Source organism: Sander lucioperca, chromosome 24 (genome assembly GCF_008315115.2).
Source record: "Sander lucioperca isolate FBNREF2018 chromosome 24, SLUC_FBN_1.2, whole genome shotgun sequence".
Taxonomy (NCBI): domain Eukaryota; kingdom Metazoa; phylum Chordata; class Actinopteri; order Perciformes; family Percidae; genus Sander; species Sander lucioperca.
Genome location: NC_050196.1, coordinates 1,142,889 through 1,159,210, shown reverse-complemented (window position 1 = coordinate 1,159,210; position 16,322 = coordinate 1,142,889). Strand labels below are relative to the sequence as shown.

The window sequence follows — 16,322 nt, the reverse complement described above, 5'->3', positions numbered from 1 at the left end:
ACTGGCTAGTAGTCCTTACCTAGGTACTGAGCATGTGGGACTCCCAACAAAGATGGAACAGAAGTGAGATGTCTCACTCTGTAGCTAAAACAGAGAGCTCAACACACAGGGTGAAAAGAGGAGCTGCAGCAATGTGCAGTACAACAAAAATATGGTGTTTTTTGAAAATTAAACCATGTAAACCTATTCTGGTACAACCTCAAAATACAATTATGAACCTGAAAATGAGCATAATATGGGCACTTATAAAAAATACTTATAGATATGTGTTTACTGGAAGCCAAACGGTTGATTTCTCTTGCTTGGAAAGATGTGAATAGGCCTAGTATTGGACGGTGGCTTAGAGAAATGTCTTCGTGCCTAACAATGGAAAGAATAACGTATATGGTTAAGGATAGACAAGATACTTTCAAAGTATTATTCATAGTATTCTTGAACTTTGTTGCACAAAACGATGTGGAGGATTTTCTGGCAAATGGGGGGGAATTCTGAGTAATTTAGTACTTTTCATGCGGGAAAGAGATGTTTATATTGGCTTGTGACACTGTTTGATTGGTTATACGCTCCAGATATATCCTACAAGAGGGGATCAGGCCAAGGTGAAAGATCATTTTGTCTGCGACACGCAACATGTATAATATACAACCTTTTACTATTGTGCTGGGTGCTCGGTTTGTTTCGGGGACATATTAGAGGTATTTTTGTTTGGGTTTGTTTACGTGATGCCAGGCGCGCCCGCCTTCACCACACAAATAACCGGAGCATCTCCTGACGCAACGATGTCTTCGGTGTCTGACATCTGGTTTGGTCGTTCCCGATGTAGTTCCTTATTTAACAGGGATGCACCGAATCCAGGATTCGGCTTCTGATTCGGACGAATATTGGGCTTTTTGACGGGGTTGGGTTTCTGCCAAACCTTAGAATTTTTTCCCACCAAACCGAACCCTACGCTGGTCGACGTAATGACGGCGCCGTTGATTACGGGAAGGTGTTTACGTAGGTGGAGCGTTCAATGCAGTAGGCTGTGAGAAAGTGGAAATGGAACTCGTGAGCAGAGTAAGTGTTATTGGGCAGTACTTTCAGTCAAAAGAAGGCCATTCAAGTCCAGCTACATGTTCAATTTGCAATGCCGATTTGTCTCGTGGTGGCGAGGACCCTAAACTATACACAACATCACCGCTAGGGCTGCAACTAACGATTATTTTCATAGTCGATTAATCTGTCGATTATTTTCTCGATTAATCGATTAGTTGTTTGATCTATAAAAATGTCAAAACATGGTGAAAAATGTGGATCGATGTTTCCCAAAGCCTAAGAGGACGTCCTCAAATGTCTGGTTTTGTCTTTTTTTTTATATTCAGTTTACTGTCACAAAGGAGAGAAGAAACTAGAAGATATTCACATTTAACAAGCTGGAATCGGAGAAATCTTATTTTTTTTTAATAAAAAAATGACTCAAGCGATTAATGGATTATCAAAATAGTTGGCGATTAATTTAATAGTTGACAACTAATCGATTAATCGATTCATCGTTGCACCTCTAATGACCGCTGTTAAAACATTTGCGTATGAAACATCCAAAAGAATACGAGTTGTGCATGAAGGAATCTACAGACAGCAGCCAAAATGCAGCAACTTCAGGTACGGCAAAGGAAGGACAGTCACTGTTTACTTCATTAATGTGTTTACTGTGTTCATGGACTGAGGATGGGAGGAGGATTCGGTATTCAGTTTCAGATTCGGCAGAATCTTAACCAGTGGATTCGGTACTCGGGCGAACCCCGAAAATATGGATTCAGAGCATCCCTACTATTTAATAAACACTAGATAGGGAATAGTGAGGGAGTGAATGAGGGAACGGTTTCCAACACAACTACAACCAGGTCCACAAAGAGATGGGTTTCCCAGTCTGGTGTGGAAGAACATTACCGGCCTGCACAAGCCAATCCAACACCTTTTGGGAGGAACTGGAGTGCTTTGGTCCCATATGGGTGTTAATGTTCGGATGTCCACATACTTTTGGCCATGCAGTGGAACCATTCACGTACTCGCAGTACTTCCATGAACCAGCAGATGGAAGCAGCACAGAGTCTGCAGGGGTCAGGTCTGCTAGAAGGTACTGTACTGATCACTGGTTGCAATGATAAATGATGGAAAAAATGCTGCAAAGGATTTTAGGAATTATAAAAAAGAAAAGAAATGTATATGCATATGTTCATATGGAACACTAACAGTTTTTTTGGTATCACTGATTTCATAAACTCCAGTTTAGGTCATTCTGCTCTTATCAGTAATTATTTCATTTTCCTACCAATAAATCTTAGATTTTCTTCTCCTTCTTATTTACCAAGAGCACTTCCTGAACTGCACTCATTGCAAAACGTGCCTTGTGTACTGTAAACTACGGATAACAGTGTTTTCTTGCAGCTGGGAATAAAACAACAAAATAAGCTTAAAATGATCTGTTCTTTTTAAATAGGTTTCTGTGAAAAGCCCTGACAACTAAAAACCATGCGCCTTCATTCGACGGACAGCACAACTGAGGTATTTTCATACATAAACAAAGGACAAACATGAAAATGGTACACCGACTCCAAATCCAGTTTTGGTCATTTGATTGTGTATCTGCTCTTTCTATTGAGTCAAAAGTACTTACTAGTAATTACTTTCCAAAGTGTACTTTGGAAACTCAAAACTACTAAAAAATGGTATTTCTTGGTTTCTGCACAACACACACACACACACACACACACACACACAGATACAGACAGATACAGACAGAGAGAAAGACACACAGATACAGACAGACACACACACACACACACAGACAGACAGACAGACAGACAGACACACACACAGAGAGAGAGAGACACACACACACACACACACACACACAGACACACACAGACACACACAGACACACACAGATACAGACAGACACACACACAGACACACACACACACACACACACACACAGAGACACAGACACACACACGTGTAAATGCCAAAGAAAATAAAGCTGAGATGCTGCCACCTGTTGTCTAAAGTCTGGAGTAGCACAGAGAACCAATGAGTGTCTCTGCACCAAATGTGTACTAACATCTGTGTAACTCAATCTCACAGTTTACTAGAAACCCATCACGCCTGCTGTTCTTTACCAGTTATCAAATAACTCAAATGCTCCGAAGCAAAAGAGCAAACAAAATCCCCCCCGTGGGGCATCCTGGCAGATGCTCGGCAGAAATCAACACCCGTGACCCTCCCCCCTCCTCCACCCCCGATCCTTACACCCTGCGGCGCTGTGTCCAAGTTGGTTTTTGGCACAGACAAAAGCAGGGTATGAGACGGTTCCAGAAAAAACATTAGATAAGCCACAACGCTACAACACATGAGCATAAAACAGATAAGCAGAGACAAGAAAAATGACACAACCACTGTTCCAGATCTTGACAGCTGGCGGGTTAAAACCCGGTGGAAAAACGCGACAACGCAAAATTTCTTTTGAAAAAAAGCACCAAAAATGTGGGAAAAAAGCGACAAAAATGTTGAAAAAGGCGACAAAAAAGCCAAAGAAAAGATTTCTCCAGCTTTCGATTTGACTATATACTTTGCCAAAGCGACCTTTTTTATTTCCTTTTTTTCCACAGTATGTAGAAGTGCAATACTTCAAATAAAACATACTTGAGTAAAAGTCAAATTACAGATTTACATTCCTAATGTGTCTGTATGTGTAATTTGCCAAGTTTTGCCCATTTTACTTCAGTGTTGGCAGAAATCTAAAAGGGATCCTCCATATTTTGGGACATTTTTGCACCATGAGCCTGAACAGACGTGACATTCGAGGCCTCAGTGCTGCAGGTGAGTTTCAAATTCCTGCAGCCCAGATACTGTACTCGAGGGCACATACTGTTCATAAACTCCGCCGATGCTCACAGCGAGTCATAAAATGACAAACCGCAAAAAAAAACCCAAACACTCATCAACCCTCTAGCCACATCAGAAAGTTACCGCTCAACTCTTATCCAAGATATGACGTCAACACTCAAATTAAAGCTGTCTAAAGCTAAAATTTTGTCCTCCCAGCATTCCTCCACGTCATTCTGACACGTAGTCCTCATTCCACTGGTGGAAGAAGCTATCAGATCCTTTACTAACACCACACTGTTAAAAAAATACTCTGTTACAGGTAAAAGTCCCGCATTGAACATGTTACTTCAGTAAAAGTATGTAAGTGTCATCAGGAAAATGTACTTAAAGTACTAATCATCTCAGCTGGACTTGTAGCCGTTATATTGTTGGCTAGTTTACTTCAGAATAAAACATCCGATTTTATAAATATTTGTTATGTGTTTTGTGTGCAGGAATCTTAAAGTGTAAAGTAACTAGTAACTAAAGCTGTAACAGATGAATGTAGTGGAGTAAAAAGGACAATATTTCTCTCTGAAATGTAGCGGAGTAGAAGTAGAAAGTGGCATGAAAAGAAAAAGACTCTACTTAGTTACATTCTGCTGCTGGCCAGTCACCCCCTCTGCCTGATATCTGCACACAAGAGTCTGTTTTGGCTCTCCTTGGTGGAAATGATTTAGGGGTGCCGTGCAAAACATGTTGCTGCCTCCATAGGAAGAGAAGACAATGGATGAATCTACTCTGGGTTCGGGGTTGAGGGCAGTTCAGGCTCAAGTCTTGCACGCAGAAAAGCCAAAAAGTTCCACTGTAGAGCTGCGTCAGCCAGTAAACTTGAATGATGACTAGAAATGAGTCAGCCGTTGAATAAAAGCTACTGAGTCTTGTGAACAAACGGCTTCTGTTTTCGGAGGGTTGGGGCGCAATTATTGGTATCGCGGCTTGTAGAGTCAAGTGTGAGAAGGATACTTTTATATGAACTTAGCTCCAGGCTAAAGTTAATCTCCTTGCTAACACTCGGTTCCTTAAGCCTGCACAAACCTGTGGCGTTATATCGCACAAGTTACATATTTTGATCAGTTTTTAATGTTTGGGGGGGGATGCAGTGTGTTTGCAGAATGTGCAAAGAATATACAGTATCATAACCTTCAAATTTCAATTAAAACATTATTTAAAAACCAAGTGTTTAAGAGTCAGTGTCAGTCCTTGCAGTACGTTTCAGGGATTTTAGCTGATGTCATTGTCCACGTAGGCTAAAATGAAATATCTTGCTTAAGGGCACCTCGGCTGCATTGCTGTGGCAATCAAACTTGCGTTCTTTCGGTTACAGGAGGTACAAAACCAAAGTTCCAACAAGAGGCCAGATTCCGGCTCCTAGTAGAGCTGCACGACACAGGGAAAATGCGCTAACGTTGTTGAATATGGCGATAACTATCACGTGCGATGAACAAACGGATATTAAAGTGTCCTCAGTTCTGCTGCTAAAACACAACAAACTGAACAATGAATTGGATATAAAAGGCAGCACCAAAAAAAAAGAATGACAGTTTGTGTGTAATTATATATTATATAATAATTTAAGTGTAATTTTCTACTGACATTTTCTTTCAACCCACCAAACATCTCTGAGTGTCGGACTGGGCGATATAATCAAATATCACAATATTTTGAGAAACACCTCGACGTCGATGTCGCTGCGATCTTGTAGGGTCGACTATTGGCGCTTTCGCTAAATATTTACACAATGAGATTTGTGATAAATAATCATCAGCAATGTGAACACAATGACTGAGTGGGTAAAGGCAAATACCGTAAAAACAAAAACAAACAGCTAGACCAGTCTGGTAAGTTCAGAAAATGACGTCACTTGCCTGTAAAACTAGGGAAAGACGATGCTTATGTTAGGCCTGCACGATATTGGAAAAAACTGGCATTGTGATATTTTTTTCTCCCTGCGATATGAAAAAAAGACAAATTTTTACAAGATGACATAAATAGCCCTATTTAGAAATACTAAATCATTCTCAACTACTGGGGTGATTTTGTAAGGGAGTGCATCGCCATAGAAAATGAAAAAGGAAATTTTCTTATGTGAACCATTCTTTAATGCTTTACAAACACAAAGCAAGTAAGCTGTGACTGCTCTTCTGAAGAGATTTTGGAGAGGGACATTAGGAAGAAATACACCGGCTGACCGACATGACACCATTGTATTCATATAATACTGTCAATCCAGGCTAAAGTCAATGATATTAATAACGCATGCATGTTGCTTCCTCTAAATTTCAGGTTGTGGTCGACTAGCGGGGCCTGCTTTGGTTGTTTGATGCACTGATCTTACGTCACATGACCACCTGTCTTAAAAAGGGGGGAGGGTTGGCCGGTAACAATCACGATAAAAAGGAGAACGGTGAAAGTTTACTTTTCTATCAAGCAGCAAAAAAAAGGTTTTAGCGTCAACATCTCAACTCAACGTCCTGCGATGTTGACGATGAACCAAAATATCGTGCAGCCCTGGCTTATGTCATATCAAGATATTACGATATCCAAAATCTAAGACGATACCTAGTCTCATATCACGATATGGATTTATATTGATATATTGCCCAGTCCCATCCGAGTGCCTTTCACGATGTGTTCATTGTGCCAGCTGATATCGCGATGGCGATAAAAACAGCGATGAGATTGTGCAGCCCTAGTTCCTACTTTTAGAAATTAAATTCAAATGACCCCCTAATGTTTACTCGCCATTTGTGGGCGACTACAGCGGATTAGAACTTGAAGAGCGGAGCAGGTGGGAGAAGCAGACCGCAGCCTGCCGCTATCACCGTCATCGCCACCTCAAAGCCGCGTGCAGCTCTGCAGCTGAGAAAACATAGCATTCCCCAGTAACGCAGAGCGGCTTCTGACCGGCTGGTTTAGATGGCAGATTGCATAGAAAGATGGAAAGCAAAACATCCCCCCCCCCCCCCCCTCTCAGCATGAGATCATACATACACTTCCGCTGTCACTTTTAAGTAGCTGGCAGCAGGTAGAAAACACCCACAGCTGCCTTTATGGGGCCTTTTTAAAGCCCTCTGTAGGGAAGGTCATATTATTTGCATGCGGTTGGTTTGATGTTCCATTTGTTACTGTCTACAGGTCTGATCAGTCTGAGGGCTGAACTTGAGACGCACGCAGGATGAAAGCTGTAATTAGAGACAAAAAAAATACAAAAAAAATAAATAAAAAATGGGAGTGAACCGCAGTGAAGAAATGTCCTCCCAGCTATGTGGAACATTTGTTTTAAGAAGCTGCCGTTTGCTCAACCTGAGGATACAACACCTTGTTCTCTACTGCAGGGGTGTCCAAGTCAACTTCACAAACAAGAATCGCATTAGGGGCCAGACATGTTCGATAAGCTTTGATTTAACCGCAAAAGTCAAATATCTTTGACTGTATTAATACATGTCTCTCAGTCTAAGTCTTCTCACTTACAGTTTGGTTGACATAAAGCCCTGAAAAAGTCAGAAAAAAGGTCCTTAGTTCAGCAAAACAAGCAAAACAAAGACTACTTTTTTTTTTTCAGCCTGAATATGTAAACTTTCTGGTATTTCTGAGTCTATAAGTCGGCAAATCTGCCAAATTCTGCTCTGAGTGCCGCGTAACTGCAGTCTGAAAAACAGTTTCCCGTCCTTTTGGTCATCTGGCACATACTACCTAATTAATTAGCCTAATTATTAACGCTGTCTATCAGTAAACAGAAGTGATGTGGTGACTGCCGTTCCGGTGTGTGCGCCAGTGTCTGTGTGTCGGGCCCGCCCCCCCCCCGCGAAGCTCCGACGTGCAGACAGCAGAGCAACAGAAGAAAGTAGCTGCAGCTTCACCAAAATGAAGACTGAAAAACACAACTATTTTGGTACAAACATTTACTCGCCGCGTGGCGGACAGCCCTCTGAATTTAACTTGCCAAGCGGAAAATGTACCCCCATTTGGGGGGGGACTGGCGAGTGTTCATTTCGGACCCTGCAAGGGACCATGGAACGCCAATGTACGCTACTCAGCAACAAGTGAAAGCGGGGGCAAGGTTGCGCGACTAAAGTTAAAATGAATTGAACTTTGAAGGCGAGGAACGAGAAGCGAATTGCCTGTACGTGTGAAAAACAGCTTGGATGCCTAACGTTCCACGTTGTAGAGACTCTACGTTACACCGAGAGACGGGGCTCACGTAGTAGGAGCTGACACATAAATGAAAAGATTTGTGCCGTAATGTGTAATGTTGTCATTTCTTTTTGTTTTTTTTTAAATTGGTATCGGAAAAAGTATCGTTAGGAACCTATATCGAAGTCACAGTATTGGTATCGTTATCGACGACCATATAATATGGATATATCGTCCAGCCCTAGTCCCAACCCACGGCGTCTGACTGAGGCGTTCAAGTAGACTTTTTGCGTCAGTAACAAACGCCAAAAGGCACCTGACCAAACGTTGCACAATGTAAGTTAATAGGGCAATTGTCCAGCTTGTATTTACCTTCACAAAAGTGCTCGTTTTGCCGCTGACAGGCTCAGATTAATATTCTAAGTGTCTGACAACATTATGGAAAGGATCCCTACAGAGATAGACCTTTAAAACCTCTTTAAGACCTTTCTGATTAACCAGAAACAGCTCTGAGGTCACTAGCGCTAAACCCACCAGACTCCATTAAAAAAAACAATACTTTTAGCGTGTATAGAACCAACATATTTTCACATGTAAATCTGTAAACTATGTGTTTATTTCAACCACAACTATAGATGTGATGGTTGGAAAAGTGGACAGACGAACCAAAACTGCTTTTCATAGTTTTATTTTGTTTCTGTCGACTTTGAATGAATTGTACTTTACGATGCTATAATTACTGATTATTTACATGGAGTCTGGTGGGTTTAGCGAACGCAGTTTCGCGGATGTTTTTATATTTAAAAAAGGGATCTTACTCTTTATCAGAACTTGCAAAACAGGGGCAGTGCTCCTTTAGAAAATCCACACGTGTCCTTCTGTGAGAACTCTTTAAAGAAACAAACTCATAGTCACAATACTTTATGTACAAGATGGCAAATAAAATGCTATAATAATATATCACTTCTAACTTGGCCTGCAGCTATAATACAAATATATATATATATATATAGAGGCCCTACACAAGTGAAATTTCCACATTTGTGATAGCAGAAATGGGCTTCATGTTCAGACAGGCTGTGCATCCAGGAAAGAAAATGTAAAATCATGAGATAAACAGTCTGACATTTCCCTTCTGATGTAACTATCCCCTGTATTATATTCCCTTTGCATCCCGAATATAAGCCATGCAGTTATGTGAACAGCTACTCATTTTGTACGACGCAGCACACGGGGGTTTTATGACCATTTTGTTGCCATTCGCTTTGATAAAATATAGCATCATATATCAAGGACCACCCAGGGGAAACGTCTGCTGCCTGTGTCGCAGCATACTTTTGCTAAGTACTTACATGTTATGTAAACACAGTAAATCTGAGAGGCGGTATATCTGTTAAATGCAGAGAAAGAAAACAAAGGCTTGTGATTCCTGAGGATTTGCGTGGGGGGAAAAACCCGCCCCCTGCTCCTCTCACGGTGTCAGTCAGTAAATTATTGATTAACGATGCTCAATGTTTGACAGGAGCTTTTTACAAATCCCTTTTTTGGTGGAGCCACTTTTCCCACAGGCCTGATTCATCCTTTGGTACTTATGTTATTAATTTCCTACATTTTCCCAAAAAACCTTTCAAATCTGCTCAGAGATGTGGACTTCAGACTTGGTGATTTGGACTAGAGTAGACTCAAGTCACCTTTCTTATGACTTAAGATTTGACAAAAAAAACAAAAACAATTGGACTTGTAAGTTAATGACTCGAGACAACTTGATTTGAGGCCTGAGGACTCGCGTGTAATCACAAGTTTGAATGTTAGCTGTTAAATCTAAAATAATATAACTTAACGTGGTCACGTTTCTGTCTAACTATCAAGTATGCGATGCAGCAGCAGCGGCGCAAACTGTGAAACACGATTGGACGAGTCAAAAAAGGTCCCGGTACGCGATTGTCATGATTGGATGACGTGAAATCGAAAGCGAGAAAAGAAATCTTCCCGCTCCGTCTCTCTGCTGAGCAGTTAAACTGTATTTCACACTACGATGGTTAAATCTGCAATTAATCCGTGGTTCACATGCATGCCATGACTGACATTTCATATTTCAAAATAGAAAACATTACACTTCATAACACTATTGTATTGTAAACAATTAGCTTCAACAGTAATAGCAGTATGTAGCCTAAGTCAGTCCTACATTTTTCAATGTGGAAACAAAATGTGCTCCTTGGGAAAAAAGTTACCGTTATGCCCTGTTTGTACTAATCAAATGAACTGGACTTTATGATCAAGTGTAGTCAGATGCAAAAGCCCCCCTTCCCTTACTGCATTATATTCCATTACATTTTATATTTTGAATTGTTACCTGCTACCAGGATTTAGTATTTTCCTTGACATAAATTAGTAAGTAAGTCTTACTGAGACATAAGTCTTTGACACTCAAAATGTAATGTGAGGGATGGCCCCCCAGACCCCCCCAGACCCCCCCCCCACTTCATATGTGTCCCTTCAAAGGCCCATTCTGAGTGAGGAAAAACCCTGCACTTGATTTGACTTGACTAAGCTAAGGACTTGCCCAATAAAAAAAAACTTGAGACTTGGACCAAATGACTTGAGACTAACTTGGGACTTGGGCAAAGATGACTTGGTCACAACCCTGAACCCGCTACTTTATCCGTCTATTAACTAACGATTGCGTTTGGCTCAATTTTCAAAACAATGTCAAATTGCAAAAATCGGTTTCTCAAAATGCAACATGTATTCTGGGCTTCTGGAGCTCTACTGTAGCTAAGTGTACACTAGAGCTGTCAGTCTTCCTCTATAATACCATTTGCATTTCATTTGTTTTGTTTTTTAAATATTCAAATAATATTAGAATATATAATGCTCAAATGCAGCCTGTTATTAATATGTACTACCCTACTCAGGCTTTATGCATTGTCAATGCTACTATAAGCATGTGGTTGTTGTTACACGTTCTGTCCACTAGAGGGACTTCCAACATCAGCCTGGCCTTGAAGGGGACCTACGTCACGACTAGGGCTGAACGATATGGACAAAATTTCATATCTCGATATTCATGCCAGATATCTCGATATCGATACGATACGATATGACTACGGGTTCGGTGAAAATCAAGTATTTTTCAGAAAAATAAACACATCATAATACAAAAGAGTGCAGTTTTATTGATTAGAACTCACTGCCAGTCATCAACATTACTGTAACATAGTCACCAATCAATAAATAAACTGCAGCTCTGCTTTAACAAAAAAAATAAAATGCAGCAGCTGGTGGAAGGTGAAACATTGAAAGTGCATTGAAGTGCAACATCTTATATTCTTCATAAGACAACGTAACAGTATGCAGAAAATGCATAACAAAACAGAGGTAGTTACAGCACAGTTACAGATTCTTTGCCAGGAACACTAGCTTGTTAACCATGTCTGTGTGAGACTGTGTACACGGGTACCATGTCTTTTGCAATGTGATAAGTTATAGCGTCTGTAATGTCTTTATGTCTGGTGGACGTCGACTCATATGGTGTAACACTACTGAAAGCATCAGCAATCATACTTTGCTTGGGCCTCTTTTGGGATGACTGAGAAGTCCCCAGTGTTTCTCTCATTGTCATACACTCTTCGTGCAGCACATGATGGTGTTGTTTCAGGTGGTGAAACATGTTTGTTGTGCTACCTTGCTTCGTCGCAATTTTCGCCAAGCACGACTTGCACAACACCTCGCTCTGGTTGACATCATCCTTTCTAAATCCAAAATACCTCCAATTTTGGCACAAAATTAGTTTCTGCATCGCCACCGGCCGCATTATCTTCCGCACTCATGTTACTTTTCTTTCGTTTCGATTTCCCCGCTGTGAATGTCCTGTGTGTGTGCGTCAGTCTCCGTCTCCCTCACTCCTGCCCTTCTATGTTTGTCATTGGCTGGCTTCAGCTGTCGATCCACATGAATTAAGCTTTGTGGTTGGCTGGCCGTAATGGTGCGTTCAAGGGCAATCGTAAAAGTGATTATGGTGACTGCCAGAGCTGTACATGCAGGGCGTGCGCGGAGGAAAATCTATCGTTTATATCGTTACTTTTTCGATATTAATATCTTGAATGTTCATATCTAGATATAGATACGATAACGGTATATCGTTCAGCCCTAGTCACGACGCATTGCATTTCTGACACGCCACTCTCTGTTTACATTAATTTTCCACCACGAGCACACAGCGACAAACACGACTCAACAGAGAACTCTGGAATGAAACATTATCTAACAAGTGTAGTGAAGCGGCTCTGTTGTAAAGGCTAACGGTGCTCGGTTAGCACAATGACATCATGTTAGAAAGCACAGCCGAAACGACTTGTCATAAACTAGCTAAGTAACAATAGTGTTAGCCATGATGCTAACGGCATTGATAACTAAGCCAAACAGTGCTGCCACTACTATTTTAGTGATTTATAAGCAACCTGTTTCTTGCAGATTGTCACATTACTGAGAATATAGCTGAAGGTAATTAATGAAGTGGAAGCTAATTCTGACAGCTGTAGGGCAGCTAACATTCACTTTAGCTGTCTCCATGAAGCTCCCAGCTAAGCTAACTCTGACAGCTGTAGGGCAGCTAACATTAACGTTAGCTGTCTCCATGAAGCTCCCAGCTATGTTAACTCTAACAGCTGTAGTGCAGCTAACATTAACTTTAGCTGTCTCTATGAAGCTCCCAGCTAAGCTCCTATAACTTGCAACCCAGTTAGGAAACAAGAACGAGCTAACTAATGATAACATAAGCATTTTGGCTCGGTGGATGTCGATTTTAAAGTCATGTTAAAACTATTTCTCATCCTTCTTCCGATTTCCAGCCGCAGCCTGTCACTCCCCCTGTGCTAACTTTACTCGGTACGTAACGTTAGCTCACAATGCCTTGTTTTTCTCACTCCCGCTAACGTATTGTTCATCAGACGTGACATGACAAAAGCATTTCGTTTTCACATGCGGGTAGGCCAAGGCAAGAAGAGGAAGATTAGGTAATGTTAGCCAACATATTTATAAAAAATAAAAAAAATAAAAGAAATCACATTCGAATAGTAATTTCAGCATTCGAATAGTATTAATTTTTTTTTTACTATTCGAAATATATTCGACTTTCAGAATTTGTTCCAATAGCCCTAGTGTAAACTGACAAACTGGAATCACTGCTTTTCTTATGACGGATTTCTCCCTGGATCATTGTTGGACACGAGAGCAAAACCATGAGCGTAGAGAGACTTCTTCAATTCTGACGGACAGACTCAAATCGGACGCATATGTTGACGATTGCTTGCAGAAAGTTTTTCCTTCTACACTGCCAAATATCTCAGTGTCATGTTATTCAAAAGAATAAGAAAAAAAACAAAAAAACAACAACACCAGGATAAACAGAAACCATTGCGCCGTGAGCGTGAGCAGATTTCTCATGAATTCTTGTGTGAAGTTTGTCAGAGGGTTTCTGCAAATAAGTCTCTACACAAATGTGTGGGCATGCCTGAATGTCAGCGCAGTGTTTGTGTGTATGTGTATGTGTATGTGTGTGTGTGTGTGTGTGTGTGGTAAAACTTGGCGCTGAAGATTGAGTGTGTCTGTTTCTCTGGGGCAGGGACTGATGAGCCCTGAAGAAGGGAAAATATGAACAAACCGCAAATCACCACCCTTTACACACACACACACACACACACACACACACACACACACGCATACACACACGCAAGCACGCACACACAAGTTCAAAATCATTGATGGATTAGTCAACGGGCCGACCAGGAACAGGGGCTCGAGGGGTCAGGGGCTTCCCGTGACAGAGTCTCTGTTGAACTTAGTGCTGTGCAATTAATCCAAATTTTGATCGCAATTTTGATTCCGGCTCCCGACGATCACACCAACAATGAAATCGAGAAAAAAAAAACTACTATTTTGCACGTTACGTTTTGCAAGCAAACTCTTATTTTGTCTCGTGTTCTGAAGGGGAATTCAAAAAAAGTTCAAACGGGAAAAAAGTATGAAGGGAAACTTCACAGTTCAAGGTGTTTTCACTGTTGCTTTTTAATTCCAATAAATGCAACATCTTCCCGAAAGTCAACGAGTAGGAATCGTGTTAAATAATGGTGATTTTAAATATTGACCAAAATAATCGCGATTATGATTATTTTTTTCTTCAAGTCAATTAGGTCAATTAAATGACTATTACAAAGAGATACAATACAACCTCAAGGTGCAAAAACCACCAGAGAGAGACGCAAAACTACAACAAACAAAAAAATATAGACTCAAACTAAAAAAGAGACGCAGAGGTTACATGCTTCACTTCTGCAAAGCAAACAAAGGCTTCAGAACACAGTAGAGGGGACGCTATGAGCTATTCATCATTCCCAATGGACAAGTCCAGACATTCACACATCAACCACAACTTCATTCCAGCCTAAAAAATACCAAGCGTTGAGATCATGTGTCAGCACACATAGCCTGCTCATTATTCAGACAAATTCAGCAGTGGATGAGAATATCAGTGCAGCGTGACATCAGGACTTCGCGTAAACATACACGCCACTTTCCTAAAGCCAAGTGGTGTGTTATCTGTACGCATTTTGAGCCACCCGCGCGTATGTCTACGCCGTATACAGCGGACGGCAGTCTGCAACGTCACAGCGTAAACACACACGCCACTTTCTAAAGCCACGTGGCGTGTTATCGCGAGGACACGGTCCCCGGTCTCCTGCGTTGTTTGACCCATCCTCCCCCCCTCCCCCCCGACCAACCTCCCTACGTGGATTTCCGCCCTTTCACAATACTCGCTACGGCGTCAATTCACACGCAATCGCAAGGTAATGTAAGTCAATGGAGGCCAAACGGCGTTGATAAACACGCTAAAAAGAGAGCGTCTTGATAACACGCCAATAACAACATACGAACTGGCATGTCATACACACGCCACTTCATGACATCAGTCTGCATAGTGAGTCATAAAATGACAAACGGGGCAGCAAAATATGTGTCAAAGCATTCTGAATTAGGTATTGTGGTGCTGCAGAGACATTCCATCCTACACATCATATCCTACAGACTAATGAAAAATTCTTTCTTTGGTACAGATTCTTGCATAAATCACACTATAATCATTTAAAAATATATTTTTTTAATATTTTTCAATGAAAATGAGAATAATGATCCAAAAATGATCACTCCCTCCAATATCGTCAATCATATCGCAACGCAATCGCATATTTTCCTCATATCAGTGCAGCCCTACTGTAAATGCATATCGGTTCCAAATATCCGTTATCGGTTTCATTAACTACTAATAAATCGGTATCGATATCGGCCTTGAAGAACCAGTATCGGTCGACCCCTAGAAAGTAGCCGACTTCAAAAGATAGCCTACCAAAACGTTTGACATCATTTTAGCAGTATTTTCTGCATTTTTATGGACTATTTTTTTACGGTCACATTTTCTTTAAAACTCCGCCGTATTAATTCAAGGAAGCCTTAGTACAAACATGCAAAAAAGTAGTTCGAGCATAAAGTACAAACTGCATCACCCACTGACCTGTGCGCTGGGATCGGGTCTGTGTGACGACCATCAGCAGGAGGATGCACGTCCGCGAGCTCCATGTCGACCACCTGTCGGCTCCACGCATCCTTCAACTGTTCGTTATTTTGGAGAAAAAAATCAGTTCAAATCCTTCCGAGGCTGTGTTCATCTCCAGCGGACACTTTCAGCAGCTTGTTGGGGGGTGGGGGGGTCGGGGATAAATCTCTGTGAGGGGAAAGTTTCACCGAGCTCTTCGTCTACCTGTGGAACGGGCTGTGTGCAAAATGAGTTCGGCGGCAAGCCGGAGGGAACTTCCTGCATGGGTTTTTTTTTTCAAAATAAAAGCTCTACTGGTGACCATTTTTCTGCAGTAATAAAGTCAATTCACTTTATTGAAATTTTATTGAAATAATGTCTGGTACAGGATATAAAATCCTCTATTCCAGACTCAAGCAACACAACACAAATATATATATTCACATTCTAATATGTTGTTTTCATAAAACACACTGTCATGATTAAAATGTTCTAACAATTCATAAATAAGTTACAAAGGCGTAATGTATAATTATAAAGCTTGTCAGTCATTTTTACTGACAAGCTTTATAATTATACATTACGCCTTTTGACAGGCAAAATGCATCCAACCTATTCTTAAAAGAATTAATTGTTTATTGTCATTTCACGGAGTGCTTGCATATTCAGAAGAAACGAAAAGTTGTTT

At 41.0% G+C, this 16,322-nt stretch overlaps 1 protein-coding gene across 1 annotated transcript in view; it reads right to left on the bottom strand.

The window, feature by feature from the left end:
- Nucleotides 1–15,864, bottom strand: part of LOC116066759 (collagen alpha-1(XVIII) chain-like) — a 78,988-nt gene extending 63,124 nt beyond the window's left edge. Inside the window, exon 1 of the mRNA XM_035998424.1 lies at nt 15,614–15,864. Coding sequence (XP_035854317.1) covers nt 15,614–15,704 — 91 coding nt within the window. The 5' untranslated portion in view covers nt 15,705–15,864. The remainder of the gene's footprint in view (nt 1–15,613) is intronic.
- Between the last annotated feature and the right edge of the window lie 458 nt (nt 15,865–16,322).